Source organism: Pipistrellus hanaki, assembly GCF_964339955.1.
Source record: "Pipistrellus hanaki genome assembly, chromosome: 3".
Taxonomy (NCBI): Eukaryota; Metazoa; Chordata; class Mammalia; order Chiroptera; family Vespertilionidae; genus Pipistrellus; species Pipistrellus hanaki.
The window spans coordinates 182,952,066-182,979,980 of record NC_140505.1 but is presented as its reverse complement, the minus strand read 5'-3'; the positions used below and the strand labels follow the sequence as shown (position 1 = coordinate 182,979,980).

Here is a 27,915-nt window from a genome sequence, read left to right as displayed (position 1 = left end):
TGACTGTTTTTGAACTGGTGGTGATAGCAATAAAGCAGGAAGTAGCACGAATAGAAATGGAGCTGCCTAGTCATCCTTTGGGCAACGAGGGGGATGGATTTGAAGGGCGTGGAAGCCTCAGGGGAAGGGCTGTGAGGAGGCAGCTGTGCAGCTTAGAAAGGAGGGGCTGTGGGCCTGGACCGGAGCTGGGCACCAGCCATGGGGTTGGCAGAGCACTTTTCATCCTCCAGGGAGATGTTTACAGTGACTGTCTTGGGTGACCAGGTGACCAGGTGACCAGTCTTTCTTAGTGATAGAGACCCAGAAGAGAGTGCAGGTTGGGGCAGAGGGGGGTGGAGGGGAGTTCAGGCATGATGATGCTTGTGGGTCCTCCAGGATGGAGACACCCATCTGGTCAGTGCTGAAGGTCTGGGAAGAAAGTTCTGGGTGGGAAACACTCATTTAGGTATCTTTTTTGCCAAAACCATTAAAAAATAGCCTTTGATGGCATTCCCAGGATAGTGGGCTGAGCTGATACAGCATGGGAGCAACCCCTCCCCCTCCCGCAGTGTGGCTGCTGCCTGTCTGTCTGCCTTCCATTAGTCACCTGGACCTCTCAATGCTGATGAACTTTGCTTATGAGTCACTGTCTGAACTACTGTGTCAGAGGTTCTGGAGACTCAGGCCCTGCCTGGGGAGGCACATCTGCCTCCTTTGCCTGATTCTTTTTTAAAAAATGGGGCATTTAGTAGTCTTTACTTTATAGTCCAGTAGTGGGTTCTGGACAGATCCCTTAAAATTCAGTGTATTACAAGGGACAGTCACTCCTTGGTGATGGTGTCGTCCATGATGGCCATTGTTTGGGCCCTGGGAATTATTTTACTCTGAGGACTTCTCTATTTTAAAGAGATCAGGCTTTTGCAGTTCACTGTCGGGAGAGTCTTTACAAAGCTGAGGTCTGGGTTCTGTTTAGCATTTGCTCATACTAACCCTTTACATCAGTGGTTCTCAACTGGGGGTGATTTTGCCGCCCCTCTTCCCGAATCACCACCTTCGGCAATGTCTGGAGACACTTTCGGTTGGTATATCTGGGGAGGGGGTGTTATGTTGATTAATGAGTACAGGCCAGAGGTACTGCTAACTACCCTACACTGCACAGGACAGTCCTTCACAACAGACACTTATTGGCCTGAATGGTCACAGTGCTGAGGTCGAGAAACCCTGCCTTACCTTATTGCGTTCTTTTACGGTTCATGAAAAATGGCACCTTCTTCTCCCTTGGTCTGAATCCTTTCCTACCATCCTCCACCCACATCAACATTCCATTCTTCTTCCAGAACCCAGTCTAAATGTCATCTCCAAGAACTCTCCCTGGAGCTTCCACGTTTTCCATTCAATTACCCCTTTCTCTCTGTTCCCTCTGCAAGCTGCTGGCTCCTGTCTTCCCGCAGAGTCCTGTGGTGTAGAGCTGGTTGTTTACACGGTCTCCCCTCTGCAGTGACTGTTCCACAAAGACAAGTGTCCTATCTCATTGTCACCTGTGCTCACTGTTGAATTAACAGCCTTGTGAGGTAGAGAGGGCGACATGAAATGTTATCTGCATTTGCAGTGTGCCAGAGAGGTGGCACGTGCCCAAAGTCACAAGCAGGTACTTCTTAATCCAGATGGCATCTATCCATTGGGCGCCCACCATGCTTGTTGTTGGGTGCAGCAGTTAATAGGACAGAAAACCCAAGAGCTTGCCCTGTCCACTCTCAATAAAGCCCCAGATTGGCATGTCAGTGATATGTGTCATCCAGTACATTATAAACTCCTTGGGTGTCCTTCAGACCTTTGTCACAATATTTCTGCACATAGATCATCAGTATGATTTGGTTGACTAAGTTTAATCTAAAGGGTTTGAAATTTTCTTTATTATCTCAGTAGCTGCTTTTATAGAACCTTCCTTAATAGTTTATTTAACTCAAAAGCAATGGCTGGCATGGACCTATGAACCAGGAGGTCATGGTTTGATTTCCGGTCAAGGCACATGCCCGGGTTTCAGACTTAATCCCCAGAAGGGGGCGTGCAGGAAGCAGCTGATCAATGATTCTCTCTCATCATTGATGTTTCCTCTTTCTCCCTCTCCCCTCCTCTCTGAGATTAATTAATTAAAAAACACAACAACAATGGCTGTAAGGAGAAAGAAAAGGGGCATATTCTACCTGTGCTTCTTGGGGGTGGATGAAAAACAATCAGAGGAGCTGTTCCCATCCACCTCTGAGTAAGCTGGAAAAGGGCTCCAGGGTCTGGGCTGAAGCTGCTTGGGTCTCTGGTCTGGAACCTTGGTTCAGAGAACTTAAATGGCTTGCCCAAGGCCATGCCCCTTATCCTCTTACATTTTGTTCACACAACTTAGAAGTGTGAAAAGTCTCTTGTACAAACCAGCACAAAGAGAATATGGGGTTTGCAGCTTTAAATTGGCAAATTGATGTCTGTTTTGCTTGTTTGCTTAACCAGGGGTTTTTGTGGAACCTGAGTGGAAACTGAGCAGAACTGAATGGGTCTGAGTGTGAACCTGGGTTTTGGGACCTGTCTGAGCCTCATTTCCCTCACCTGTAAAATGACTATGACAATATAGCCTACCTAATAAAAGAGTAATATGCAAATTAACCATCACTCTGATCCACAGGCCACACCCACTAGCCATGCCCACCAGCCAATTAGAACAAGTATGCAAATTAACCCCAACCAACATGGCTGCAGCCACAGAGAGCAGGAGGGAGGCTTGGGTTTCTCTGGCAACGGAAGAAGCCAAGCTTTCCGCCTGCCCTAGCAGGCCTAAGCCTCCACTCAAGGCTACAAAGTTTTAATTATAGAAGATAAACAAATCCAAACAGAAATGGCGGCAGCCACAGAGCAAGCAGAAGGCTTGGCTCCGCTCCATGCTACAAAGTTTCAATTGTAGAAAGTAAATATATCCCAGATATCAGGGGCTCTGCTTGGGTTGCTGGGGTGTGTGGCCGGCCTGCAAACCACCACAGGCCTCTCGCTCACTCTGCCCCATGCCCCAAGGGAGCCCCCACCCTGATCCAGGATATCCTTCAGGGCAAACCAGCTGGCCCCCACCTGTGTACCAGGCCTCTATCCTATCTAATAAAAGAATAATATGCAGATTGACCATCACTCCAACACACAGTATGGCTGCCCCCATGTGGTCAAAGATCCTGCCCCTATGTGGATACAAGATGGCCACCACAAGATGGCCAGCCGGGGAGGGCAGTTGGGAGGGACAAGGCCTGCAAGAGAGAGCAGTTGGGAGGTGAGCAGTTGGGAGCCAGCAGTCCTGGATTGTGAGAGGGATCCCAGATTGGAGAGGGTACAGGCTGGGCTGAGGGACACCCCCACCTCCCCCCGCGCACGAATTTCGTGCACCGGGCCTCTAGTACCTTATAAAATGATTGCCAGACTTGAGTGAGAAAACAGAGCTTATTAGCAGGCCCTCCGTGCTTGGTATCCTTGATGAGTTGGGCTGACTTAAAAGCTCCAAGCCCAGAATTGGCCCATGGAAGGCTTTACATAATCCTAGTTGTCTAGGAATGGAAACGCTCAGTCTTTGGACCAGCGATTTGTCCTAGTAGAATAAATTCTGTCTTTAAGGGCTAGTGGTTTATTTTCCAGACAAGCACACAAATAAGTAAAAAGAGAACCCGAGGGAGGGAAGGAGGGAGGGAGGGAGGAGGGGATTCTTTGGGAATACAGGAAGGAGTAAAAGGTCCAAATAGATGTTTTGCTGTGGGGGATGGAGGGGCAGCAGCAAAGAAGGGGAGAAGGCAAATAATCGAGGAATTGCATTGTGGGTTGAAAGCAGAGGTTTTTGGTTAACCTATTTACTTTCAGTTTCATCATTTCCTGAGCGTCCTAATTTAGCCTCTGGTTGTGTCCTCTCGATTATGGCCTAAAAAGGCAACTGCTTGGGTTTCTTGGAGTTGGACTGGCACCCACAGGAAGCCGCATGGGAAGGGCCTGGAAGGGCCTGCCTCAGCCTGATCTGATCCGCAGTGGGAGAGAGAGAGCTGCCTTCTCTCTGCTTAACTCCTTGCTGGCTGGCCAAGCCCCCCAACCCCTCCCCATTCCCAGGGCTTCCTGAGGGACCCTAATCTCAGCTACCAAGGCCTTTCCTGCAGACAGTTTTCTAAGTGCTGGTGTGGCTGCTGCTCCAGTGCCCTAAAAATGTCCAGATTATTTTGATCCAGTAATTCTGGCAATTTATCTCAACATGGTCCACTATATAAGAGGAAAAAATCTAGTAGGTAAAAATCACATTGGAATATTATGTAGCCGTTAAAAGTGGCCGTGGAGTTAGGAGTCCAGAGTTTGAGTTCTGGCTCCCCCAGCTCTGTGACTGAATGCAGGTACTCACCTCTTGGAGCCTCTGCACCGTCACCTGTAAAATGAAACATTTTGATAAAAATGATCAACAAGCAGGCTGTGGCCCTCCGGGGAAATGGTCCCAGGAAGTAGGGAAAATACCAAATGTGAACTTCACTCTTTGCCTAAGATAGTTAAAAATCAAGTGTTTCCGTGGACCAGGACTAGAAGGAACCATTACATAAAAAAAGAGAGAGAAAACGGATTTATTTTAAAAAAGAGAGAGAAAACTGAATTTTGGAGGGAAAGGGTCAGGAATTTAGGGAGATAGCTTTTCTTTTATTTTGAAAAACCTTTATATTACATTCAGTTTGTTTGTTTTAATTTCAAAGTGACTTTGTAGCAGGGTCCCAGGGCGGGGCGGATAGTGGCTGCATGCCGGCTGCTGCACTGAGTAGACTGCCTCCTTGTACCCTTTCTCTAGTGCCCCTCCTTCCAGTTAACACCCCTTGACGGTGGTGGCTTCCTCCGCCTGCATCCTTAGAGGTGAGGTGAGTGGTAACCTGTCTGTATCCCTGCTTCCCCACTGGGCAGACAGACTCAGCAGCTGCCGGGGCCTGGGCGCCTCTTTACCATACACAGCTGTGGAGCTCAGCGGCAGCCCTGTGGCCTCCAAATCCTTGAATGTGATGTTCCTGTCCGGGCTGGGTGGGAGGGCTTTAACTGCAACTCCACTGTTTATCGTGACCTCTGTGGTCCTGCCCACCGGGCCAGCCTGCCTATTGATCTTGGCACTGCCGCTCCCCCGCGTCATTCCAGCAGAATTGCTGAAACCAGATAGCTCTGTCCTTGGCATGGCCCAGCAGGGCCCAGCCGTGTTTAATGAAAAGTTATGCCCAGAGAGAGGCACGGAGGCGAGTGGGCACTCCTCAAGCCCACCATTCGTGGGTGCCTTGGCACCACGGCCCTCGGTATTGGTCCCGCTCTGAGGGAAGGCAGTGGGTCTCCTCCGTCACAGGAGCTGTGGCCTGGCCCCCAGGTCTCCGATAGGTATGGGAGGTAGACAGTGCTGGCCTGCAACTGCCCCTTCCCCCTTTCTGAGGGCTGAAGGTCGGGTCGAACGACCAGCCCAGGGCGGTGGGTTGGATGGATTTCCCCCGCCTCCTGCGCTTTATGGACCTCCAGCACAGACCCACCAATGAAAGGGCCGGGCAGTCTACCTGATGTCCAGGGTAGGCCGAGTGCCCAGGCCTGCAGCCTGAAGCCAGCCCAGGCACTGCTGTGATGCCAGGCCTCCAGATAAGTCGTTTGCTGTTAGCCCCACCAGGGGTGGTGTTGCTGGGATGAAAGGGAGTTTGATGAGGGCCAGTCATTTGGCCATCACTGATGGGCTGCTTGGGTCAGCTCACAGACCAGGGGAGTGAGAATATTGAGTTTTAATGTGCTCAGGTTTTTTTATTTTTTAAATCCTGGAGGATATTTTCCCCATTGCTTTTTAGAGCCAGTTGAAGGGAAGGCGGGGAGGGGAAAGGGAGAAACATTATTGTGAGAGACACATCGACTGGTTGCCTCCTTCAGGAGCACCAACCAGGCTGGGGATTGAACCTGCAACCAGGTACGGTGCCCCTGACTGGGAACTGAACCATGACCCTTCAGTGTGTGGGTCGATGCTCCAACCACCGAGCACACAGTCAGGGCTGGGCCTGCTTTTTGACAGGCCACATGGTCCTCCCCAGGAGGGCTCATTCTCAACCTCCCTGCCCGCTGGCTCAGTCAATATTTGTTGAGTGCTGTGGAATGCCTACCTCTGCATTCCCCACGTCCCACTCAGCTTATCAACAGTTTCAGCCCGGCTTCCGCGCCAGCCTGACTTTTTGTTTTGTGAGACCCCAGGCACAGGTGTGCCGGGAAGAGCCAGGAAGTTCTGGGGGCCAGGAAGTTCAGTTAGGATCCTGCGTCATGACTGGGCTGGGAGACAGGACAAACGACTTGCTGTCTCTGAGCCTGCTTCCTTATTTATAAATTGGGGGCAATAAAAGCTCCTTTCCAGGGTGATTGATGGTTAAGTGAGGTTGGGAATAAACAGAACTTGATGTTGGTAGTTTCTACGTACTTAATAACGGTCCCTTTCCCTACTTCTTTTTTTATTATTATTAATGTCTTTACTGATTAAGGTATCACATATTTGTCCACAACCCCCCATTCCAATCCTCCTCCCCTCCCCCCATTCATGCCCCCCTTTCCCCTACTTCTCTTGGAGGGATCTTGTAAAGGGTGTGGTATATCCTCAGGTTTCACTGGTCTGGGTCAGTGAACTCTTAACCAGCAGCAGATTTAGGATTTAGGGGGGCTAAGGTTCCGGTGACTACCTTTTTGCATCTTGATGGGAGATTGTCTTACCTTTTATGAGTTTGAAGTTTGCAAAAAGATTGAGAACCAGCAGCCTGTGAGACCCTGGGCCCGGCAGTCATTGCAAGTTCTGAGCAGGACAGTGACACAATGGGGACACTGGTTTGGGGAGTCCGGGACTGAGACTTTGGAGAGGCCAACTGGCCAGTGGTCAGAGAAACAGCGGACAGGCAGATGACAGCTGATATTTGTGCTGGCAGAGAGAAGCCTTCGATTGCTCGAATGGACTGGCCAGTGCGGAAGCAAGGTCAGCTGGAAATAAACTGCCACCTGCCTAGACCCCAGACCCACAGGGAGGATTAGGGCTGGCCAGGTGGTTTAGAGCTGTTCTGTTCTTGCCTTGTTTGCTGCTGCCTAACCCTGGGCCCTGCCTTCTCCTGGGGGGTGGTCCTTGCAGGTGGCTGGCGGCCCTGGTCCCAGAAAGGGGCTTCCAGGGTTTGCTTGTGCTGACAATGTAAGCCAAGCCACCAGCGGGGGGAGCTGGGGAGGCTGCCAGGCTCTGCTCCCTGGACTTGCCTTCCCTCCTGTGGGGGGAACCAACAGATTCCCTGGAAAACAGCCCCTCCTGGAGCGAGTCCAGGGGAGCCCCTTCGTCTTGATCTGGAAACCATTTAATGAGCCCAGATAAGAAGGCCTGGGCAGCCCTGACCTTTCCTTTTGTTTTCTCCCTCCCACCCCTCCAGCTTCCTTGTTATCCAAGTCCCTTTTGGAATCTGGAAGCATGAAAGCCCGTGTGACTCTGGGTTTGGATCTGGCGTCCTCCTAGCTCCCTGTGTCCGGGCTGGAGACCTTGATCTCGCCAGGGAAAAGCCTGCCTGTGTTGTGAGCAGGCCGTGGGCTTCTGGGCGGTTCCTCTGGTGGCGTGGCTGGCTGTTGACCAAGGTTTCTGAGTCCTGCTTTTGGTTCCCTCAGAGCAGCTGTCCTCTGAGCTGCTCGGAGCCCGAGCCTTTGGATAGGAAGCAGTTCTGTGGTTGCTCCGTGCAAAGGCCACAGGACCAGGGGTCCGGAGTTCTTCCTGGGTGACTCCGCACAACCCCCTTGCCTCCAGGAGCTTTTGTTTCCCCATCTGTAAAATGGGATAATAACACGTATCTTCCCACCCTTACAGGGTGATTATGACAAGGATCTTTCCAGATAGCAAACTATATGTGAAAGCATTTTATGAACAATAAAACCACACAGGTGCAGGGGATTATTATTTCATCATCTTTATTTTGCAAATGAGTTTCAAAACAAGCGAACGCACACACGTGCTTACGCTCTTCTGGCCCTTAATTGTGAGGGTTGCTTTTGCATACAGGTGCCCCAGGAAGGGAAACACTGACTTCTTTTCTTTGTTGGAGTCATTTATTTTTTTAAAATAAATCTTTATTGTTCAGATTATTACAGGTGTCTCCTCCCCCCCCCCCCCCACCCCCAATAGCTCCCTGACTTCTTTTCTTCTCACCTTATTTCTTTGGGCTTTATCATCAAGATGGAATTAAAATGTATTGGCAACATAGTGGTGTTTTACTTTCTTTTGGTTGACTCTGAAATAAGAAAACGTTTTTAAAACTGGAAACTTCCACCATGTGTAATTGTAGCCAATTGCCCATTTTTTTGGCTAGTGACGAACCTGTTTTTGTTGGAAGTTCTCCTAAATTGTGTGGTCATTTCCCTGCCTTTGTAGGCATGGCAGAGTGACCGTAACTGCATCTGTCTTTGAGACTCTTAGTGCTCATCATGTGGCATAATAGTTGTTTATAGATTAGTTGCTTGTGTTATCAATCCTGGAATACACCTTACTATTAATTTCTGACAGCAACCTGATATTACCTTGTTTTCTCAGCAATATACATCTTTCCTCCAAAAGCAGAAGCAAGGAAATTGTGCAGCCTGGTTATATAGAGTCTTATTGCACTATAATGCTATGTAGCTTGCAAAGATAAGAGGTGCATGTTAGTGATTCCTGTGTGGCTAATGTAGTTATAGCTAACGTTTGTCCTTTTACTCTCCCTTAGGTCCTGGCTGTAAGTCACCATGGCGCAGCAAGCTGCTGATAAGTATCTCTATGTGGATAAAAACTTCATCAATAACCCCTTGGCCCAGGCTGACTGGGCCGCCAAGAAGCTAGTATGGGTGCCTTCTGAGAAGAATGGCTTTGAGCCCGCCAGCCTCAAGGAAGAAGTGGGCGATGAGGCCATTGTGGAGCTGGTGGAGAATGGGAAGAAGGTGAAAGTGAACAAGGATGACATCCAGAAGATGAACCCGCCCAAGTTCTCCAAGGTGGAGGACATGGCGGAGCTCACGTGCCTCAATGAAGCCTCCGTGCTGCACAACCTCAAGGAGCGTTACTACTCAGGGCTCATCTATGTGAGTGGGCCCGGCTCGTGGGGGTGGGGGTGGGGCTCTGGGTGTGTTCCCTGCCTCAGATTCTGGGCGCTGGCTCTCTGGGAGAGAAGGGGGCTTGAAGGAAGGCTGGGGTGACTTCCATATCTGAACATCCTAATGGAATGTTCTCATGGCATGTCTTTTATCTCTTCTCTACATAGCCAAAACCACAACAGGAAGCCTGGTGTAGGTCGGTGGAGGGAGCATGTGACATGTGTGAGGTGTGCTCACGCACTGGCCTTGGTGGAGATGGGAAGGGCCGGTGTGATCAGTTCCTTCTCAAGGAGGGAAATGCGTGCTCTGATTTCCCACTTGTTCCTCCTGCACCACCTGGTCCCCTCCTGCCTCCCCCCTCACACCCGTCAGTGTGGCTTGCTTCCCTAAGGAGTGTGCTTTGAGCAGGAGGCAGGCTACCAAGAGGCAGGCTTGGATTCCTAGTTTAACCAACTCTTTAGGCTGGTCCCATGCCAGGCCTACAGTGCAGAGAACAGCATGTCCAAAGGCCCACCGCATGCAGAAAACAGGGCGGTCTCTTCTCTTTCCTCCAGCCAGCAGGGTTACATTTGCAGAATGGCAGCTCATCACCCCTGTAGAAAATGTCAAGAGATGAGCATTTACTCATTCCCTTGGTAACACGCTCCAAGCTCGTATGATCCTAGGGTCACAAAGAGCTTTCTCAGATCCATCCCAATTTTTTCTGTTCAGTTTAGAGATATTTCCTTCTGTTTTTGTCTCCAGTAGGGAAGAAATATCTGGTTCTTATTATTCCTAAAATAGCTCTTTATTTAATTATGCTCTTGTATTCACCTTGGCCTTCTTGGTCTTGGAGCTGAATAAAACAGTTCTCAACATTTTTTTGAACTGGAGGAAGAAAACATTTTGATCATTACAAGCTTCTCATTTTATAGTTGGGAAAACTCAGTCTCAGCCCGAGGGGTTTGCCCATGATCATGTGCATCATAAAGGAGACCCTGGGCTCACCCTGTTATAGGGAGGGTGAGAGACTCCCACAGAGCCAGCCATTTTCTTTTCTGTACAATTTCACGGTGACTTCAACACCCGTTTCCCCAGGGCACCACCCTTGCTCCACACGACTGGTACTGCTGAGCGCCCTGCAGTGTGCACGGGCCATTTTGGATTGCCCAGAAGTACTGACTTGGGCTAGCTAGACCGTGTGCCAGGAGCTGGTCTGTGGTCATGAGGTCCTCATTCCTGTGTTGATGACTACCCTGTGGGGATGAGCTTGATTAGTCAAGGACCTGTCAGGGAGGAGACACACAGAACTGCCTACCTAGAAAAGTCCTGAATAGGCCAACTTAGCCCATCCTTCTTATGTGACAGGGGGGAAGAGGTAAGGCCCAGACAGGGCAAGGGGCTAGCTCAGAGTCACACAGCGGGGCATTGGCAGGGCTGAGACTGGAACTTCGGTTTCCTGACTCTCCACCCAGTTATTTCTCTGTTTCTCGGTGAGAATATTGTCTGGACCAAATTGAAAAGCCCATGCCCTTAGGGATGTTAACTGCTGAAATTCAGAATTAGTGGCCCAAAAAAGCGAAGGGACTTGAAGGAAGCATCACCTTAAAGTCTCCCTCTGCTCGGTCTTTTACTGGTGTCATGTTCATCTTGTTCAAATGGGGTATTCGTTGTTAAAGTGCAGTCAGTGCTAGTTGCTTCATCTTTCCTCTGAAGTGTGGGTTTGCTCAGTAGGCGGGCAGGGTGGGTAGGACCTGAGCTTTTTTCTCTAGAACTCTCTGGCTGGAGGCACAAATTCTCATTTTTGTTCCTTTGCTGTCACCTCTGTGTGTAGTTCCTCTTGCCTCAGCTCAGCTTCCTCCTCCTAAGTGTTGTCACTAGAAAGGAAGTTGATTGTCGCTGCAGTTGCCCCAATGAAGACCCCGGCAGGTGCAGAACTGTAGCGAGATCAAAGCCACTTGGTGGGGCTGCTTGGGGAGGGGTGGCCACCCCCATCCCCCCGTTCACAGGCCACCTCTCTGCACACGACATTCCGAATTGCGACACCGGGAGCCTTTGTGCAGCATGTTTGCCTGGCCTTGTGGGCGGTGTGGCTAATTCTGCACCACAGCTGCTCTGTCTGTTTCTCCGGGGGGTGAGGCTCTGGGATAGGGGGCGGTCAGGCACAAAGAGCCTCTGTGGCCCGTGAATGGAGCAGCTTCCTGGCGTGGCCCATGTGGGAGCAAAGCCACTTGCTCAGTGTCTGCGCCTCCACGAGCATCCAGGGAGAGTGGCTTGCAGCCGAGCCTCCTTCCTCCCACCTGAGCTGCTGCGCTCGCTCCCCAGGGCTCAGTGTGATCAAATCCACTGATTTCGTGGGATTAGCCCAGAGGACTTGGAGACCCCGTAGAACTCTCCACAGGACCATCTGCCCACCCAGCTGTCAGAAAGACTTGTCCTAGTAACCCCTAGCCCTGCTGCTGTCACCATCAGCTGTTCCCAAACATCTGGCTCCGTGGCACGCCCTAACGGGTGGCCATGTGTCCTTCACTTCCATCGGGCTGGATTTCCTAGAGTGTGGGTTTTCTCAAACCCCAGGGACAAAGCTCAATTGTTTCTGAGCTCCTGAGATGACCTTGCTGCTAGCTTTCTGGCCTCTATCTCATCCCCACCCACTAGACACAGGGAGGGAAAATAGGAGTCCCGGCTGCACTCCTGTCTTCCCATAATACCCAACCCTCCGGTTGCCAGCACCACATTCAGGCCTCTCTGCTTCAGAGCTGTCTTGGTCCCTAGTGGCGAGAGTAGTTGGAGAGAAAACAAATGACCGATTATCCCAGGGAAAAAGGAAATTGAGGGCTCTGTGTGCCCTCCAGACAGAAGAGGCAGGCAGACCCACTTGTTCATGTCCCAACTCAGCTGCTCTTCTGCTTGCAGAACAGTGCATGGTTAGTGGGTCCCGCTGGAGTTCTGCTTTCAATCTAACTTCTGCTTGGAGCATCCAATGCTGTAGCCTTTCGCCAGCGCTGGGTAGAGCCTCTGTCCTCACGTTTGGTTCCTGGGTGGACCCTGTCTGTGGCTTCAACCACAAGATCCAGCTTCGGTTTGGTGGGATTCGAGAGGGCAGGGTGCAAGGGGCTGGGTTGACCTATAGTGCAACCCTCAGATGTTGGCTGCTGTTGGACCAAGGAGCAAAACTGTGGATAGTGAAAGTGGAGGCCGCTTGTAATGAGAACAACATAAAGATGTGAGGAGCTCAGAAAACTGGCTTCTGTGACCAAGGAGGTCCCTACTGGAGGGTGTGAGACTGGGTCTGCCCCCAGCTCTCTCATGAACTGCCTAGGGCTGCAGGTGTGTGAGTCATGGTATCTAGGCCTTACTTCACCTGCCTTCTTCCATCCCCATTTTACAGATTGAGACAGGGAGGGAGAGAGAAATTAAGAAACTTGCCCTTGTTGGTACTTGAACTCAGAACACATGACTCTAGGGTCTAATTTTAACCTGATCAAGTCAGATTTAGAGCACCGAGTGTATTTGTGGGTGCCTCACATTAAGGCTATTGACTAATTGGATTCCCCTTAACAGAAGACGAGGGTCTTTGAGAAGGCGACATGAAAGTGATCTAGGTTTTTGAGAGATTTTCATGCGAATGTCTCCAGAAGGTTCCAGAGAGGGCAGTATCTCTGTGATCTACTTGCCCACAAAAGATCTAGTTGGTTGAGGGACATAGTGAGTTCTTCCCAGTGCTAGGGAAGTTTAGGCTTAACCATCTCTGAGAGGCCTGCAGGGCAGAATCATTTGTGTTTCTATACACTTTGCTTGCTACAGCTGAATCCTTTTCTCTTTGTGCATCTCACAATGACAAACACGTCTCTTTTTGTCCTTGGAACTGAGTTTTGTAGCTGGGTTTCTGCTCTCTGCAAAACGTGCCACAGCTCTTTTCTGATGCACACACTCATAGATGTGCAAAGCCTGCAGCAGTCATGCCACTGAGGGAGGACCCTCACCGAAAGAGCAGAGATGGTGCTGGTGTGCCCACATGTGCAGCACTCTGCTGAGCCCAGAGAGCAACGGGCCCAGGAGCGCTGTCACTCGGGCCACCACGGTGGCCTCGGAGGCAGCAGATCTTTGCCACAAAGTTTGCGCACCACTGCACAGGAGACTTCCTAATCCATTCCTATTTGCTGCTCTTCTCTTTAGACCTATTCAGGCCTGTTCTGTGTGGTCATCAATCCTTATAAGAACCTGCCCATCTACTCTGAAGAGATTGTGGATATGTATAAAGGCAAGAAGAGGCACGAGATGCCCCCTCACATCTACGCCATCACGGACTCCGCCTACAGGAGTATGATGCAAGGTGAGTGCCATGGCCTACCCCATGGCTGTCTTCCCTGCAGCTTTGTTGACACTCTGCAGGTGCTCACTCACTAGTGATGGTGATCTAGTGGCTGGAGTGGTGGTGATGGGGCGGTGTGTTGTGGAGGTCTGTAGGCCATTGTGTGGGAGCCAAGACCAGTGGCTATCAAAGGACATGTCTATATGTTGATAGAAAGTCCTAGAAGCTTTTCCTGCTTTCTCATTCTTGTCAAAAGCTCCTACATCAGTCCTCTCACTTCTGGACCCCTTCTTCTACCAGTTACTGCCTTTCCTCCTTGTTTATCGCCTCTTTTTCATTTCCTTACAGTGTGGACACATGCTTCAGTTTTCCCCATTTAAAACAAAAACCAAAAACAGACAAAAGGCTCTTCTGAATTCCAAATCCTACTCTAGCTTTTTTCTACTCTCTCTGTCCCATCACAGCAGAGTTGTTTTTATTTCCCCCTAATTCTCACTGATGTGTGTGTGTGTGTGTGTGTGTGTGTGTACACACACACATTTAGAGAGAGAGGAGGAAAGGAGAGGAGGGAAAGAGAAACATCCATGTGAGAGTGGAACATCATTTGGCTGCCTCCTATACACTCTCCATCAGGGAATGAACTCATAACCTGTGTATGTGTCCTGACCGGGAATCTAACCCTCAACCTTTTGGTGTATGGGACGATGCTCGAACCAACTGAGCCACTCGGCCAGGTCCACAGCAGAGTTATTTAGAGGAAGTATCTGTGATGTCTGGCCCCACCACTTCTCAAGGCTGTCCCACAAAGGTCACCCACACTTCTGTGTTGGGAAATCTACTGTACTCATGAGTTCTTATTTTACTTACCCTCTCCCCAGCATTGGACAATCTTGACCACTCCCTTTCGAAAGCCTTCCTTCCTGTGACCCTCTCTCTGGTTCCCCTTATCTCCTCCCTCCCCAAATGTGTTCTTTCCTGTTCAAACAGGTTCTTTCCTGTTACTCCCTCTTCCCCACACGCTGATGCTCCTCAAGGTCTTGTCAGCTCACTCCCTCCACGTATTCCTCTGGATGATGGTTGCATTCACTCAAGTAGATTCTCCATCAATTTCTGGCTGAGGATGGTCCTATCATCTGATCCCCATGTGCTCCCAGCTGCCATTTCTCCATTCAGCCATTAATCAAAGCCTGAAGCCTGACTCACCTTACCCTCTCTTCTTTCTTTCTCACCTCTTTTCCAAGTCATTCGCACTTTCTGTAGATTTTATCTCTTGTCCTGTTTCCACCTCCTATCCACATGGTCCTGGCCTTAGTTCAGACCCCACAATTTTTTGTCTGCATGATTTTAATGGTTTCTTAACCTTCACTCTATTAGAGCCCTGTTTCTTGTGTTTCTACCAGAGGGCCATCTTTCTAAAATACAAATCTGATCATATCTCAACTGGAAATCTTGAAAAATCTTGAAAAGACACCTCATTGCCCCCAGGATTGTACTTAAACCCTCTAGCAGCACACAGTGCCCTCTGTGATTGGCCTCCTGCCCACCTCGCCAGCTTCCCAGCTACCTGGAACTCCTTTTTCAAGCCGCCTTACCCACTCCCTGTGCCCTCAATGCCTGGCAAGTCCCTGCTCTTTTGTTAAAGACACGACTGAAGCATTGCTGCCCTTCAGGGAGGCTATCTGGGCTAGACTTGCATAAGAGCCCTGGTCCTACTTTATTTGAATTACATGTTTACATATTTGTTTTTCTCTCCTAGACATGGGCAGGACTCACCTTGCCTTTTGATTCTCAGAGCTTAGCCAGGCACCTGGCATACGGTGCATTTATTGTAATTTGGAGTCAAGCCCAACTTTCAGGCAGGCTATAGTCTCATATCTTATATATATATTTCTCTCTTTCATGTCCTATTACATGTGCATCCTTTATTCCTTTAAACTTTGTAATTAATCTAGGCAGTGACAGTAGTGAATTTTGTTATGTTCACAACTTTGTCCCTGGTTTAGTGGTTTAAGATGGCAGCATGTGGGTCTGTCCGTACTATACCATAGTGCTGTGGGGGTGTTGCATTGCCAGGCTTTATGAATTATGGGTGATGAACAAGTTTGGCCTAGCCTTTGGCTTACGTTCACGTCTATCAAAAATTCTTCAAGGAAGCCAGCCCTTTAGCTTTAAGGTAATATGTCTGTTTCAAAGAGCTAACTACAGCAGTCTGGTGGAAGAAAAGTCTGTGAGATTCCTAAAGAGCTGAGTCCTGTCTCAGGAGTTTATGAGTCAGTTTTCTCCTGGCTCTTTTAATTGGCCAAGTGTAAGAATTGCATCCTGGAGTCTTTTGAGCTCTGTGCTACCGAATCAGGAGCGCTCCCACACCTGGATGCTGGACTTGAACCATGTCCAGCGAGTGGGGATTTCTTCCTTCTTAGACCGGCTGTTAAGACAAGAATAATGTAACGATGCAGAGCATGGCACCAGGCGTTGGCATTCTTAGAACTGGACTTCCCGATAACCTGTGGAATTGCTTCCCAAAGAGATTCATTCATGGTTTATTTGTTCAACAACAAAAAATGGAGGGGCACAAGTCAGCTCTACAAGTTGGAGATAATTCTAAAAAATAAAGAGACTATGCAGGGGGCTGGAGGCTTCCTTTGTGCCGACCAGGAAGTCTTGACCATAATGGAAATGGCTTTCATAGGAACCGAGGAACTGCCCCAAATTATGAGGGCCAATGCGTGCATGGTTTCATCTTGTGGAGACCCGGGTTGGGAAATTTATTTGTGGGCACAGGGAACTGAGGCCCCGGCCTTTCTTTTAATCGTGTGTGCAGGTGCTGGGTCCACATGCTGTCTAACCCTCAATCTGAGAGGTTTTCACTTCCTTCAGGTAAATCTTGGATTTGCGGTAGTTCTTAAGCTCCCATGTTGACTGACTGAGGACATTTCCAAGTTCCTCTTGTTGTTCACAGTTGACCTGCAAACATATTAGCAATAGGTCTCTTGTTCTTGGGGCGAGGAGGAAGTTAACGAACAGCAGTTGCCCCTGTTATGACAAGATGGTTCAGTAGTAAAGAACTTCCTGAGGATAGCCGTGGGTTCTCACCCTAGGTCGGGTGTCAGTCAGCAGGGAGCGGCAGGGTAGGCGGGCTGTTAGAATGAGCACCGCTCTTTTGGAGAGCACGTCTTAGCACAGGCCACCCCCCTGGCTTTGGGGGAGGACAGGTTTGTTCTCTGCCACTCACATCTTAAAAGGCACAGCTAGACAGTTCCTTCTCTGCTTTTTCTTTACACAAGAACTAGAAAAAGATTTCCCCTCTGCTGGTTGTGGCTTATGACATACTAGCATTTATTCTGGCAAATAGGGTAGTTGGTGGCTTTGTCTGGAGACTTTTATGAGATTAGCTGTTTGACCCTTCCAAGGGACCTCCCTGTGTCTTTCATCTCTTACATTCTCTGGTTTGCCTTTAGGCCTTGATTTGTGCTTGTTGTCCTGGAGTTAGTATAAATATATCGCTCCCTTTCACTCTCAGAAACATGTCAGTTTAGATCATAAATTATATGGCTTCTATGCCTGAGTCAGGATTTCTCAAACTTGGCATACTTGTCATTTGGGATCAGATAATTCTCTCTCTCTCTTTTTTTTTGGGGTGGTTGGGGGGGTACTTGTCCTGTACATTGTAGGCTGTTTAGCACCATCTTGGCCTCTACCCACTATATGCCAGTACCACACTCCCTCTCCATTTGTGACACCAAAAATGACCCCAGATGTTGCTACCAAATATTCTTGGGGGGCAAGATCGCCCCCACTGGAGAACCATTGGACTAATAAGCTTTGCGGATTGGTTTTACTCGAGTGTCAACCCCTATCAATGGGTAGTGGTTTGCCTGGCCCTCTGTTGGCAAGGAGCTAAGATTCAATGCCAAGGAATGCTGGGATAGATGAGTGCTATCTGCCGTGAGCACGGGATGGGGCATGGCAGCATATGGTGTCCTGCATTAGGCCATGCAGATAAGAGATAGAAAGTACTAGATTCTAGTAACTAGAATATCAAGAGGTTTAGTACCTTATCCTGGCCCTGGAGGCCCTGGCAGTCTAAGTGGAGAGACAAGCTGTGTTTGGACACAGAGATGTGTGGCTGTAGCTGTACAACAAGACAAGTTGCTACCTACACCTGGTGCCAACACAACTGCAGCAGGTGTCTTGAGAGCTCAGAGGAACGTGTGGGCGCTGAGGCCTGGGGTGGCCGGAAAGGCACTGCGGTGGTCGGATCCTGTGGGCAGGCTGGCAGGTGTGTCGGAGTGGTTCTAGTGCAGCCCAGACGTGCCCGGCACAGTTTTGTTTGTTCTTTTAATCCTCAGCCTTGGGCTTAATTAAAGTTGTGGTAACATAGTTGGTTCATTTGTTGTCGTGGCCGTGGATAGGTCTTTCTGTCTTGGCGATTGAACTGATCTGTAAAGTGCGAGCTGTCTGAGCCCGTGAGGGGAAGGGGGGTGAGAGGGCATACACTCTGTGTGGCTGCCCCTGCTGGGCAGACATCAGCCCTAGCGGGGAATAGGGACTCGTCAGGGGCAGGTACCAGGGGCTGCCAGGGGATTGGACAGAAGCAGAAGTGGTCTGCAAAGGTGTGGCTGGGTTGGGAACTGGTGCTGCTGGCTTTCTTTGGGGCCAGACCTTGGGGTCTCCCTCTGAGGATGAGTCTGTGTTCTCACAGAACATGCTAGTTAAAGAATTGGACTGGAGCCAATTGTCTCCCCATTAAGAGCGGGGTAAAACACCCTCTTCTGTGCTAATTAGCTAGAAAGCTGCTCACCTCCAGTGGCTTTTTGGTATTTTAACGAGCTCCCAGCATTTCTGGGGGAGTGGCAGCAGGAATCCAAATCCGAGAGCTAGTCCTTTAACCCTTTGCTCTGCTTCTCAGCGGAAGCTGCAGCAGAAGTGGTTGGTCACCCCACAGTTGCTCAAAGTGCCCCCGTGAGTGTCCACATGCCTCTCAGTGGTTGCCCAACATTTCGGGGTAAACAATGAAGGTAGAATTTTAGCGCTGACTTTACATCTGAATACGACCCTCCTAATTCCCAGGAAAAGGGACAGGCCCAGCGATGTTAGCTGACTTGTTCAAAGGCCCAAAGGCTGCCAGCTCCAGAACCTAGGGTCTCCTGACCCCATCTTGTGCCCACCCCTCAGGGACGCCGCTGCCCCTCATTTCTCTGGCTGATTTTTGGCAGAGTTCTCCCTGGCCCGCTGGTTTGGAGGAGGAGCGCCCTCCTGCCCCGCTCTCCGCATTCCTTCTGCCCTGGTGGAGGTGCTCCTGGAGGAGCTGTCTGCTTTCCAGGTCTCTGAGGAGAGGCTGGGGAATGCTTCGAAGGCACAGGAAAGCATGACTTTGAACAGAGTTACCAGGCCAGTCGGCTGCGGAAGCCGCAGAGGTGATGACTCCACTTAAGCAGGAATGTGCCAGCCAGGTGGCTCGGCCCTGCCAGTCAGTGGCACACAGAGGCCCACTGTCTTCAGGGAGGTCTGAGCCACATGTGCAGCACTGGTTCACCCCGAGGGTGTGTACTGTGCCTGCACATGGTTCCCTGTGTTAGCAGAACACCTACTGTGTGCTAGTCGTGGCCCTGCCTGAAGGAGACCAAGGCCCAGTCCAGAGAGGCAGGTGAATGAACTACAGGAGGAGAGTGAAAGTCTAGCACACAGGGCGCGCCCCGCTTAGCCTTAAGGGTGCTGGGGTAGCAAGGGGCTTTGACAATGACATAACCTTCTGTGGTAGGTACCAGAAGGGATCTGCTGGGCCTAGGGTTAGGGAGCAACTTGCCTGTGAACAGGAAGTACGGTGTGGAGAAGAGAGTGTGGGGTTGGGCTGGATTTGGGTCACTTCCCGATTGTGTCACTTACTCTGACTGGGCCTTGCTTTCTCATCTTCCTCTTCGGTTAATAAAATGGCACAGTTATTGCAAGAATGAAGGAAGGCTTCTGGCCTGCAGTAAGTGCCCCTAAGAAGATAGCAAGAGGAGTCTGGCAATGCAGTTTCTGCACCGAACTGTCCCTGCCTGCAAGTCATGTGACCCTTCAGTCCACGCTCCTCTGCTTAATGAAGGTGATAGCCAGATGCTTCCTCCAGGCGGTGGCTTACTCTCCTCAGAGTTCAGGCTCTGCGTACCAGCACGCACAGGAAGTGGCTTGTCAAAGCTGCCTTCCCTGCAGTCAGCGCATACCACCACTTGTCTGGTCTACTCCTCGGACCCAGAGCTGGCCTTTGTGTTGCTCTGGCCTCCGTGGGGCTTCAGGAGAGCATAGTGGGGCTTCAGGAGAGCGTAGTGGGGCTTTTGGAGAATGCCCCGTATGCTCTAGGCCAGTTCTCCAGCACCAGGGAAGCGAGGTGCTGTGGGGACCCAGAGGTCTGACACGCAGCGCTGGGCCCTGGCTCACGCACCTAGCCCGGATTAGGAGGCACTTTTAGGGCCGACCCTGGCAGACTGCTTGTCATGCCCCCAGAAGGAAAGCCCAGCCCCTGGAATGAGGCTGCTTAATTATAATGTGGTCATGCCTGCCAGTCTCATTTCTATAAAATGTTCTTTCTAGAAGAGGGATCTGTGGTTAATGGATCCTTTTCAGGTCTTCAGTGTTGGGTTTGTCTTTTGTTTTGTTTTTAATCCAACCCAGCAGGTCCATTGTGCTTTGCTCTGGGCGACTGAAGTGGGAGAGAAGAAAGGCCCTTTTGGAGCCTGAAACTTTGGGGGTGGTTGAAAACTTGGCCTGATGCCTCTGTTACTGCCCCCCCAAAAACAAACAACAAAAACTCACCTGCAGAGTCTCTCATGGCTGAGCCCCTTCAGGCTTTCAGCCTCCTGGATGCTGCATGGCGAATGCTGCTCACCAGCCCGTTTTTCCTGTTCCCTCAATCGCTGGCTCCTAGGCTGCTGTAGGGCCGCGTTGCACAACGTCAGGGCTGAAAGTGATGCGTTCAGAGAGAAGGGCTGCTCTCCTTCCCCTGCCTGAGTTCTGGAATCAAGCGATCAGCTGAGAAAAAGAATTCCCGAACACTCCAGAGAGAGAAGAGCTGAACATTGCAGGGGTAAGAGTAAGGACTCTAGAAGTGGCTTCTGTAAAGTTCCTCTAGTCTTGACCACGGTCTTGGCCCAGTGTCCACCTTTGTCAGACACTCTGGGGACCCGAGGTGTTCTTTGGCAAACAAACAGGATTGATCGGGGCTCATGATGCCATTCCAACTGGGCTTTGTGACTCTCGATGGAGATAATGTTTCTCCCGCACGAACGTTTCTCCACAAGAACAATGTGGTCTAAGCTGAAGGCCAAGGTAGAAAGCCATGCTCTGGGAGCAAATTCTGGCCTTTCATTTCACTTGATTGCCCCTTCTCCAGGGCAACCAGAGCCCCTGATTTCTTCAGGAAGCATCTTCATGTGCCCTTATTGTTCATCTCCTAGCGTTCAAGTTCCTGGTATTCTCCAGCAAGTTTGACACAACTCATCAACTGGGTATTTCGAAAAAGCCCATTGTTCTCTTCCCAGGGCTGTTTATGCTCCGATGTTGAGCCAAGTCTGTCCTGAGCTTTGCCTGGAAGTGTTTGTAAGTTCCCTGTTCGTGGCCTTTTGTGTTTCTCTCCTCTCCTCTGTCTCCCCCACTTCGAGCCGAGCCCTCTGCAGGCCTGTGGCCGGTGGCTTAGTCCTCTCTGCGCAGGACTCAGCCAGGGTCCTCCTGCCTGTGTGTGTGTGTGTGTGTGTGTGTGTGTGTGTGTGTGTGTCTCCGCAGGGCAGTGTTGTTCAAGAGCAGCGCAGAACTCCCTTTTGCTGTGGGCCATCAGCACTCACATGTGGCTTTTGTGTTTTTTTATAAATGTATTTTTATTGATTTTTTTTTACAGAGAGGAAGAGAGAGGGATAGAGAGTTAGAAACATCGAAGAGAGAGAGACATCGACCAGTTGCCTCTTGCACACCCCCTACTGGGGATGTGCCTGCAACCAAGGTACATGCCCTTGACTGGAATCGAACCTGGGACCTTTCAGTCCGCAGACCCAGGGCTCTATCCACTGAGCCAAACCGGTTTTGGCCACCTGTGGCTTTTGAATTTCCCTCCACCCTGACAAACCAATCGCCTGCCTCAGTAGTAACCCATAGAACATTCTCGCTCTTGGCCCCGCCCATGAGAAAGGTTGGATAAACAACCAGCAGTGGTTTCTGGCAGGTTTGCCTGTATACTGGCAGCTCACCTGTGTGAGCTGCTGGTTGCCTTTTGGCTGAGAGGAGGCTTGCTTGCGGCCTTGCTCGCCCCAGGACATAGTGAAAGCTAAGAGCAGTCTCTTGGGCTGCTTTCTAATTATCAAGGGTGCGTGGTGGGGAGGGTTGCCTGTTCTCTGCCTCCTGTATCTGGGGACTAGGACCTCCTCAGCAGGGTTCACACCACAGCCCCGCCTGGGGGAGCGTGTAGGCAGAGGCATTGGACCAAGTTCACCTGGCTTCCGGCTTAGGTTGCTGCTGACCGAGCATCTGTCTGGTCGTGGCCTACCTTTGTGCCTTGGAGAGAACATAACCAACCGGTGACCATGTTGTGTATGGCGGCTGCCTTCTCGCTGGCTGACTGCGAGGCAGGCGGGCTGCCAGAGGCTCCATGACACAGGCCTCCGGGGCCGGCATCCACTGCAGCCTCGGCTAAAGTGCATTATTTTACACCTGCTTTTTCTCACCTCTCTGCTTCCCAAGTGCTTGTAAGCCAAGCTCATGAATTAGGGCTGGTTTTGGAGACAGTAGCAGACAGCTTGCAAGGCCCCATGTGACACTTGGTGAGTGGGCAGCAGGGAGGCAGGGCTGCTGGCGGCGCAGGGCTGGTCCGTAGGAGCACTCTGGGGAAGCACTGGGCATCAGAAGCTTGGGTTCTTGGTCCAGCCTGCATGACTTTGATCAAGTCATTGGGTTTCTCGGGACACAGTGTCCTGACCTCTAGATGCAGAAGGTGGAGCCAGATGCCCTCTAGGCCTTTCCCAGCCCCTAGGTTCTGAGCTCAGGTCTCTTCATGCTTTACGTGCACTTTGGCCCGGTAAGACCCTGCTGGGTTCAGGAGAGGCTCTCTGCAGAAGGGACTCCGGAGTCCAGGAGTTTGCCTGGGGCAGCCTGATGCTTCCTGTCCCAGGTGATTTGGAGTAGGGGTTCCCCCAGTGAGTGAGCCAGGGGTCTGCTCTCAGTCTTCGTGAAAGACAGACCCCCTGGTGGTGGAAAGTTTCAGGTCCGCTTGTCATGAGTCATCCCATCAGTCTCACCCCAGGCAGCACATCACGCAACCTGAAACTGCCCTTTGTGCCATTTTTCTTGTTCTCAAGAAACCTGGTTGACTTGAAGATGGGTCTTGGGGGCAGGGTGCTCTTCCCCGTGTAGCCCTAAGAGAGCAGCTCTGGCTGAACCTCAGGAGGCATTATCTTTGTGAGCCTCCAGTGAGTCAGCTCCGGCCCGGTTGGTGAACCAGGCCCATTCTCTTCCTCCTGTACTTCCTGTCGGGGCTGATGTCACCGCTGTGTGAGCCCCATGGCCTTTTATGGACAAGAATCGCAGCTCCTCTCACAGAGGAAGTGAGCGATAAGGCCCCTAGCCTAAGTCTGGTCCTGGGGTGAAACACCTGCGGTCACCCCTCCCCACCTCCTACGCTGTCTGGAACATATGTCCATTGGAGATGTGCTTCAGCTCCAGAAGGCCTTGGGGCACTGGGCTTTAAAATAAAATCAGGACAGGGAATGGCCTCATCACGAATGTGTAACTTAAAACCTTTCTTGCCCCAAGGACAGTGCCCGGTGGGCCTGGGCAGCAGAGGGCTCGGCTGTTATGGACAGTTTCTGAGCACCTGTGCTGTGCTGCCCCAGAGGCCAGGCATCACAAGGGGGAATGCAGAGTGAGGGTTGGAACCAGGGCCCTGGAGGGCGTGGCCAGTGGCTTTCACCATGTCACTACTCCAGACACCAGGACCAGGGGTTGTCAAAGTGTGCTCCAAGGAACCCTGTTTCCACTTTGCAGGCAGCTCTGGGTTTTATCCCCCATTCTTCATGTTGGGAATTTGGGAAGATTTTATGTGAGGAGAAAGGCTGCTGTTTCTTTTAAAAGCATGGAAAACCACTACCGAGTCATAGTCCTCTCTCTATCCCAACTCCCACTTATCGCAGGGGCGGCCAGGCTCTGATGTCAGGTGGAGGACCTTATCCCGGCAGGGAGCCTGTTTCCCAGGACAGGGTTATCTTTTGGGGGAGGGGTGCTCTCTGGGGGGTACATTCCCCTGGTCTGGGCCACAGGGTTCCTGTCTGTCTGTCTCCTCTGGTGTGGAGGAAGGAAGGGCATTTTCAAATTAGCCGTTAGTCCATATGGGCCCAAATAAAGACTTAGCCAAAACAACTGAGTGGGCTGGACTCTCGGGTATCCCCATCCCATGAGATGATCTCGTGTGGGAAGCAAGGGATAGAGTGAGTATTAAGGAGGGTCCTCCCTGGAATGCAACAGGGGTCTGGCAGAGTAAACTGAGTCAGGTGGAGAGCCGACTGGCTGCTGAAAATTCTAACCATTGCACAGCCCAGAAGAGGAGGCTTACAGCAGGGACATTGCTGCCTCATCTACCTCCCAGGGTTATTGCAAGGCCATGCGATAGCGGAGCCAAAACTGCTGTAAGACTTGGAAAGACCTTTCCGGATGTAAGGGCCAGGGTGTCAGTCACTGAAGCCAGGTGGACTTGGGGACCAGAGTTGAGGAGATAAGGTAGGCCTCCCATCAGTTTTCCTCTGCACAAGCATTTGCCCAAATGCGTGTCCTGGCAAGGCGAATTGAGACTTCTTTAAAGTGAAAAGTGAAAGTTTTGGAGTCTTCCCTTCTAGGCTGTGTTGGCAGTGCTAGCGTGGCTTCAGGAATTGGAGGTGAAAGGTCAGGGGAGAGGAAGAGCTGGGGTGGGGACGTGCGTGCGTGGTCTGGAATTGGAATGTGTGCAGGAATCTGCGTGCATGTGGCCCTGTGTGTGCGCGCGAATCTCTTACACATGTACTTGTGGTGCACACGTGTCCACGTGCAGCTTGTCCATGTCCCTGCGTGTGCATGCGCACCTATGTGTGTGTACCCACATGTGGGCGGGTGGGGGGGCTGCTCTGCTTCCTGTTGTTCAGCATCTGACTCCTCACACAATTAGAGGAATTCCAGCCATCCCAGGGACCTGGCCTAGGCAGTTCTGGGAAAACGGTTCCTTCTGGGAGGGATGGGAATGCTTCCTTTTATGGTAGTGTCGGCCGCTGCTTGTCTCAGGCCGCTGCTTGTCTCACGACTTGCCGGCATCTGCAGGTACGGTCTTGCCTGCCTGTGAGCAGTGACTAAACATGCCTGCCGCTGGGCCGGCCCAGGGAGATGCGGTGGGGGAGCTGGGGCCCCAGATCACAACCGTGTTTGTCCCAAATTCTTCTCTGTCGCTACTCTGTGCGTAGGGGGCAGGTGATGGAAACTGTGTCTCCTCCAGCCTTTAGCCCCCAGCCTCCTTCCCTCTGCCTTTCCGCCTGTCTTACGGAGACTGCCTCGGCCCTGGCCGCAGGCTTGAAGGATTCTGTTTTGTGAGAAAGTTGAGACGGAGGCAGCAAGGTTGCCGCTGTGGGGCCTGCTCTGAGCATTCCACAGTGGAGAGAAGGATGGGTGATGGGAGGTTGTGTGAAGATAAAAGGCTGAGTTCTCTCCATACCCCAACCCTGTTATTTCTTGATGGGGATGGGGGAGGCTGGACAGGAGCTGGGTGGGCAGCTGCTGTTTGTGTCAGGTTTGAGGTTTAGTTTTCCTCCTTTCTGTCCCGACTCCCTTTTTCCTCCCGAGTGACCCGCAGGCCAGAGAAGCGATGGTGGTAAGGGTCCAGGCCTGTGTGCTGTTAGATCAGGCATGCTGGAGGCTCACTTGCCAAGAAGCAGACCTAGCTGTGTGTCTGCAAATCTGTCTCCTGAGGCCATGCACACAGGAAGCTATGAGTCACCTTCCTTAGGCCGCCTTGCAGGGCTCTGGCTGGCCAAGTGGGGGCCAGTGAATGTCCTTCTGGATGGCCATCAGTTTCTATGCAGCATCTGTGCTAACGGCTATAAGTGCTAACAGCTATAAGTGCTCCGTGGTCCTGACAGTGCACCCCCATCCCCTCAGGTGGCTTCCGGACGGGGAAGTAAACAGGCAGCAGCCCCTTGTGGAGTACCTTCTATTTACAGGGCGCCATGCGGGTTATTTCTATACTTAAAACTGATTCTCCCAGGGAGTTGGGAGCATATTGACTTTATGGATAAGGAAACTAAGACTAGAGAATGCAATACCTCTCCACAGCTTAGATATTAATATTAGTAAGTAGCCTGGTCCTGGATTCAGGCAGACTTGATTTCAAGCGGGCTGGAGGTCTTACATGGGGTGGGATGAAAAGAGGAAAAAGTGAGTTTGTGTTTTCAGCCATTGCTTAAAACTGCACACCCGGCACTGACACAGGTCAGGTCGAAGATCTTAAAGCATTGCTGTCAAACTTAGCTTCAAAGTGGGGGTGTTACTGTTCCACCTGCGCCCGAGGGGAGCATCGAGTGGCTTCTATCCTTACTCGCTCAGCGGGTCACAGAGCTGGGAGCAGTCGCAGGAAGTTCCTGACAGCCAGGCCTGGAGACCCACTTGTTACAAATCTGCTGACATCATTGAGCATCTTCCATGTGTCAGACACCTCACTGGTGCTTTCGTGCATGTTATTTGCATGTACACTGTTGTCCCCATTCCAGGAGGAAGCTGGGGCTCTTAGAGGCTCTGCACGTGATCAAAGCGGCACCTGGCCCCAGGGCTGTCCCACTGGAAACCAGCCTTACCTATCACATCCCTCACCCGGCTTCCGAATCAGTGCTCCTCACTCAGATGGGGACAATATTGAAAACGCCTGCCGCAGGCCTGATTTCTAACAGCCTGAACCCCCTCACAGGGGACGCCCCACCTGGGCGCTCAGAGAAGGAGGCTCCCGGGAGCTTTTCATAGATGGATTGTCTCCGAAGTGAGAGAGACAGGCTATTTCTGGTCTCACGGGGACAGGGAGGGCAGTGAGCGTGGGCAGTCGGAGCTCCTGGAGGATGAGTGGCTGCCACCTAGGAATGTCCCTCCCCTCAGTGAGGCATAGGGTCAGCACCTATCAGCCGTGGAGGGGCCCCTGCAGAGGCAGCATTCAAGGGTGCCTGTCCTGGGAATGGGCTGCTCTTCAGGGGGAGCCGGAAGTTAACTTGATGTCTTCTTTGTTTCAGACCGAGAGGACCAGTCCATTTTGTGCACGTAAGTGTTTCTGCCGGGGCGGCTGGGCCATGTGTCACCAGACCTGCTCTTACCCTTGGGACTCCTACCAAAACCTAGGCTGATGGGTAATCTATTCCCAGCTCAAGCCCTGTCTCTCCCACAAGGGACGGGCTGCTCAGTGTTCCCACAGCACGGATGAGCTTTATCTCACGGGCAAAGATCTAGCCGGGCCGCCTTCCTCAGAGGACCTGGCGAGCAGGCTGGCAACCGTTGGCCCCTCTGGCACGCATTCCTCCTGGCTCTGAGCACTGGCTTTCTTTACCTGGTTGAAGTGGACACTGGGTGTCTCGCCCTCATCCTTTGCACTTGACAAGGAGATGAATAAACCCCACTGCGGCGGGAGTTAGCGGTACAGAACATCCCTTCAAGTGCAGTTTCGGAGGAACATGTATGAGTGCCTTTGACCCCTGAGTCAACAGCTGCCTCAGACTGATTCCGAAGACATTTGGATGCAAAGGCTGCCAAGTGACCAGGGCAGGCAGTGGGCCATGGGAAATGGCCTGCGTGAGGATCCCAGAACGAGCATTATTTTGCCTGTCCCCTCATCTGCCGCTAGGTGTTAGGTCCCGCACTGGCACCCAACAGAATGGTAGGCAGTAGAGCATACAGTGGGGATGGGACAGACTTCAAGGATTTGCCGCCTCTCCTCACTCCCTTGGCTCTCTTGGCAGGGGTGAGTCTGGAGCTGGCAAGACGGAGAACACCAAGAAAGTCATTCAGTATCTGGCTCACGTGGCCTCCTCGCATAAGAGCAAGAAGGACCAGGTGAGTGGGCCTTCCTCCCTAGGAGGAAGATCATTCAATGCTTCATGGTTCGGTTTAGGTGAGAGCTTGTGGGAAAGGAAAGCAGAGGCTGCACCTGCTTCATCAATGCTGTAGGAGGCTGTCTTGGGAGTGGGTCCATTGGTAGCCAGCCTACTTCTTCCTTGGCCTCCCAACTTTCTGAGTTGCTATGGAAACTGGACCCCCTCCCCCTGGGGGTTTGACAGCTAATTGCTGTGTGGCTTTCACCTCTGAGGTTGGAAGAGAGATTCTGAAATTTGGTTCTCAAGCTGATGGAGACTTGCAGGATGGAGGGCAGGCCTTCATTTGACTCCCTGCTGCTTTCCCTGCTGTTGAAATGCCTTTGGGTGGACAGACCCCAGCGAAGAGAGAAGGGGCAATCGGAAAGTCTTCTCACCTCCCTTTTTCCCCCCTCTCCCTCTTGGTGGATTATG

The 27,915-nt window shown here is 51.4% G+C and overlaps 1 protein-coding gene across 1 annotated transcript in view; it reads left to right on the top strand.

The window, feature by feature from the left end:
• Nucleotides 1-27,915, top strand: part of MYH9 (myosin heavy chain 9) — an 89,800-nt gene that overhangs the window by 24,734 nt on the left and 37,151 nt on the right. The window contains exons 2-5 of the mRNA XM_084876761.1: nucleotides 8,739-9,090; nucleotides 13,261-13,417; nucleotides 26,650-26,677; nucleotides 27,370-27,463. Of these exons, the coding sequence (XP_084732887.1) occupies nucleotides 8,758-9,090; nucleotides 13,261-13,417; nucleotides 26,650-26,677; nucleotides 27,370-27,463 (612 nt within the window). The 5' untranslated portion in view covers nucleotides 8,739-8,757. The remainder of the gene's footprint in view (nucleotides 1-8,738; nucleotides 9,091-13,260; nucleotides 13,418-26,649; nucleotides 26,678-27,369; nucleotides 27,464-27,915) is intronic.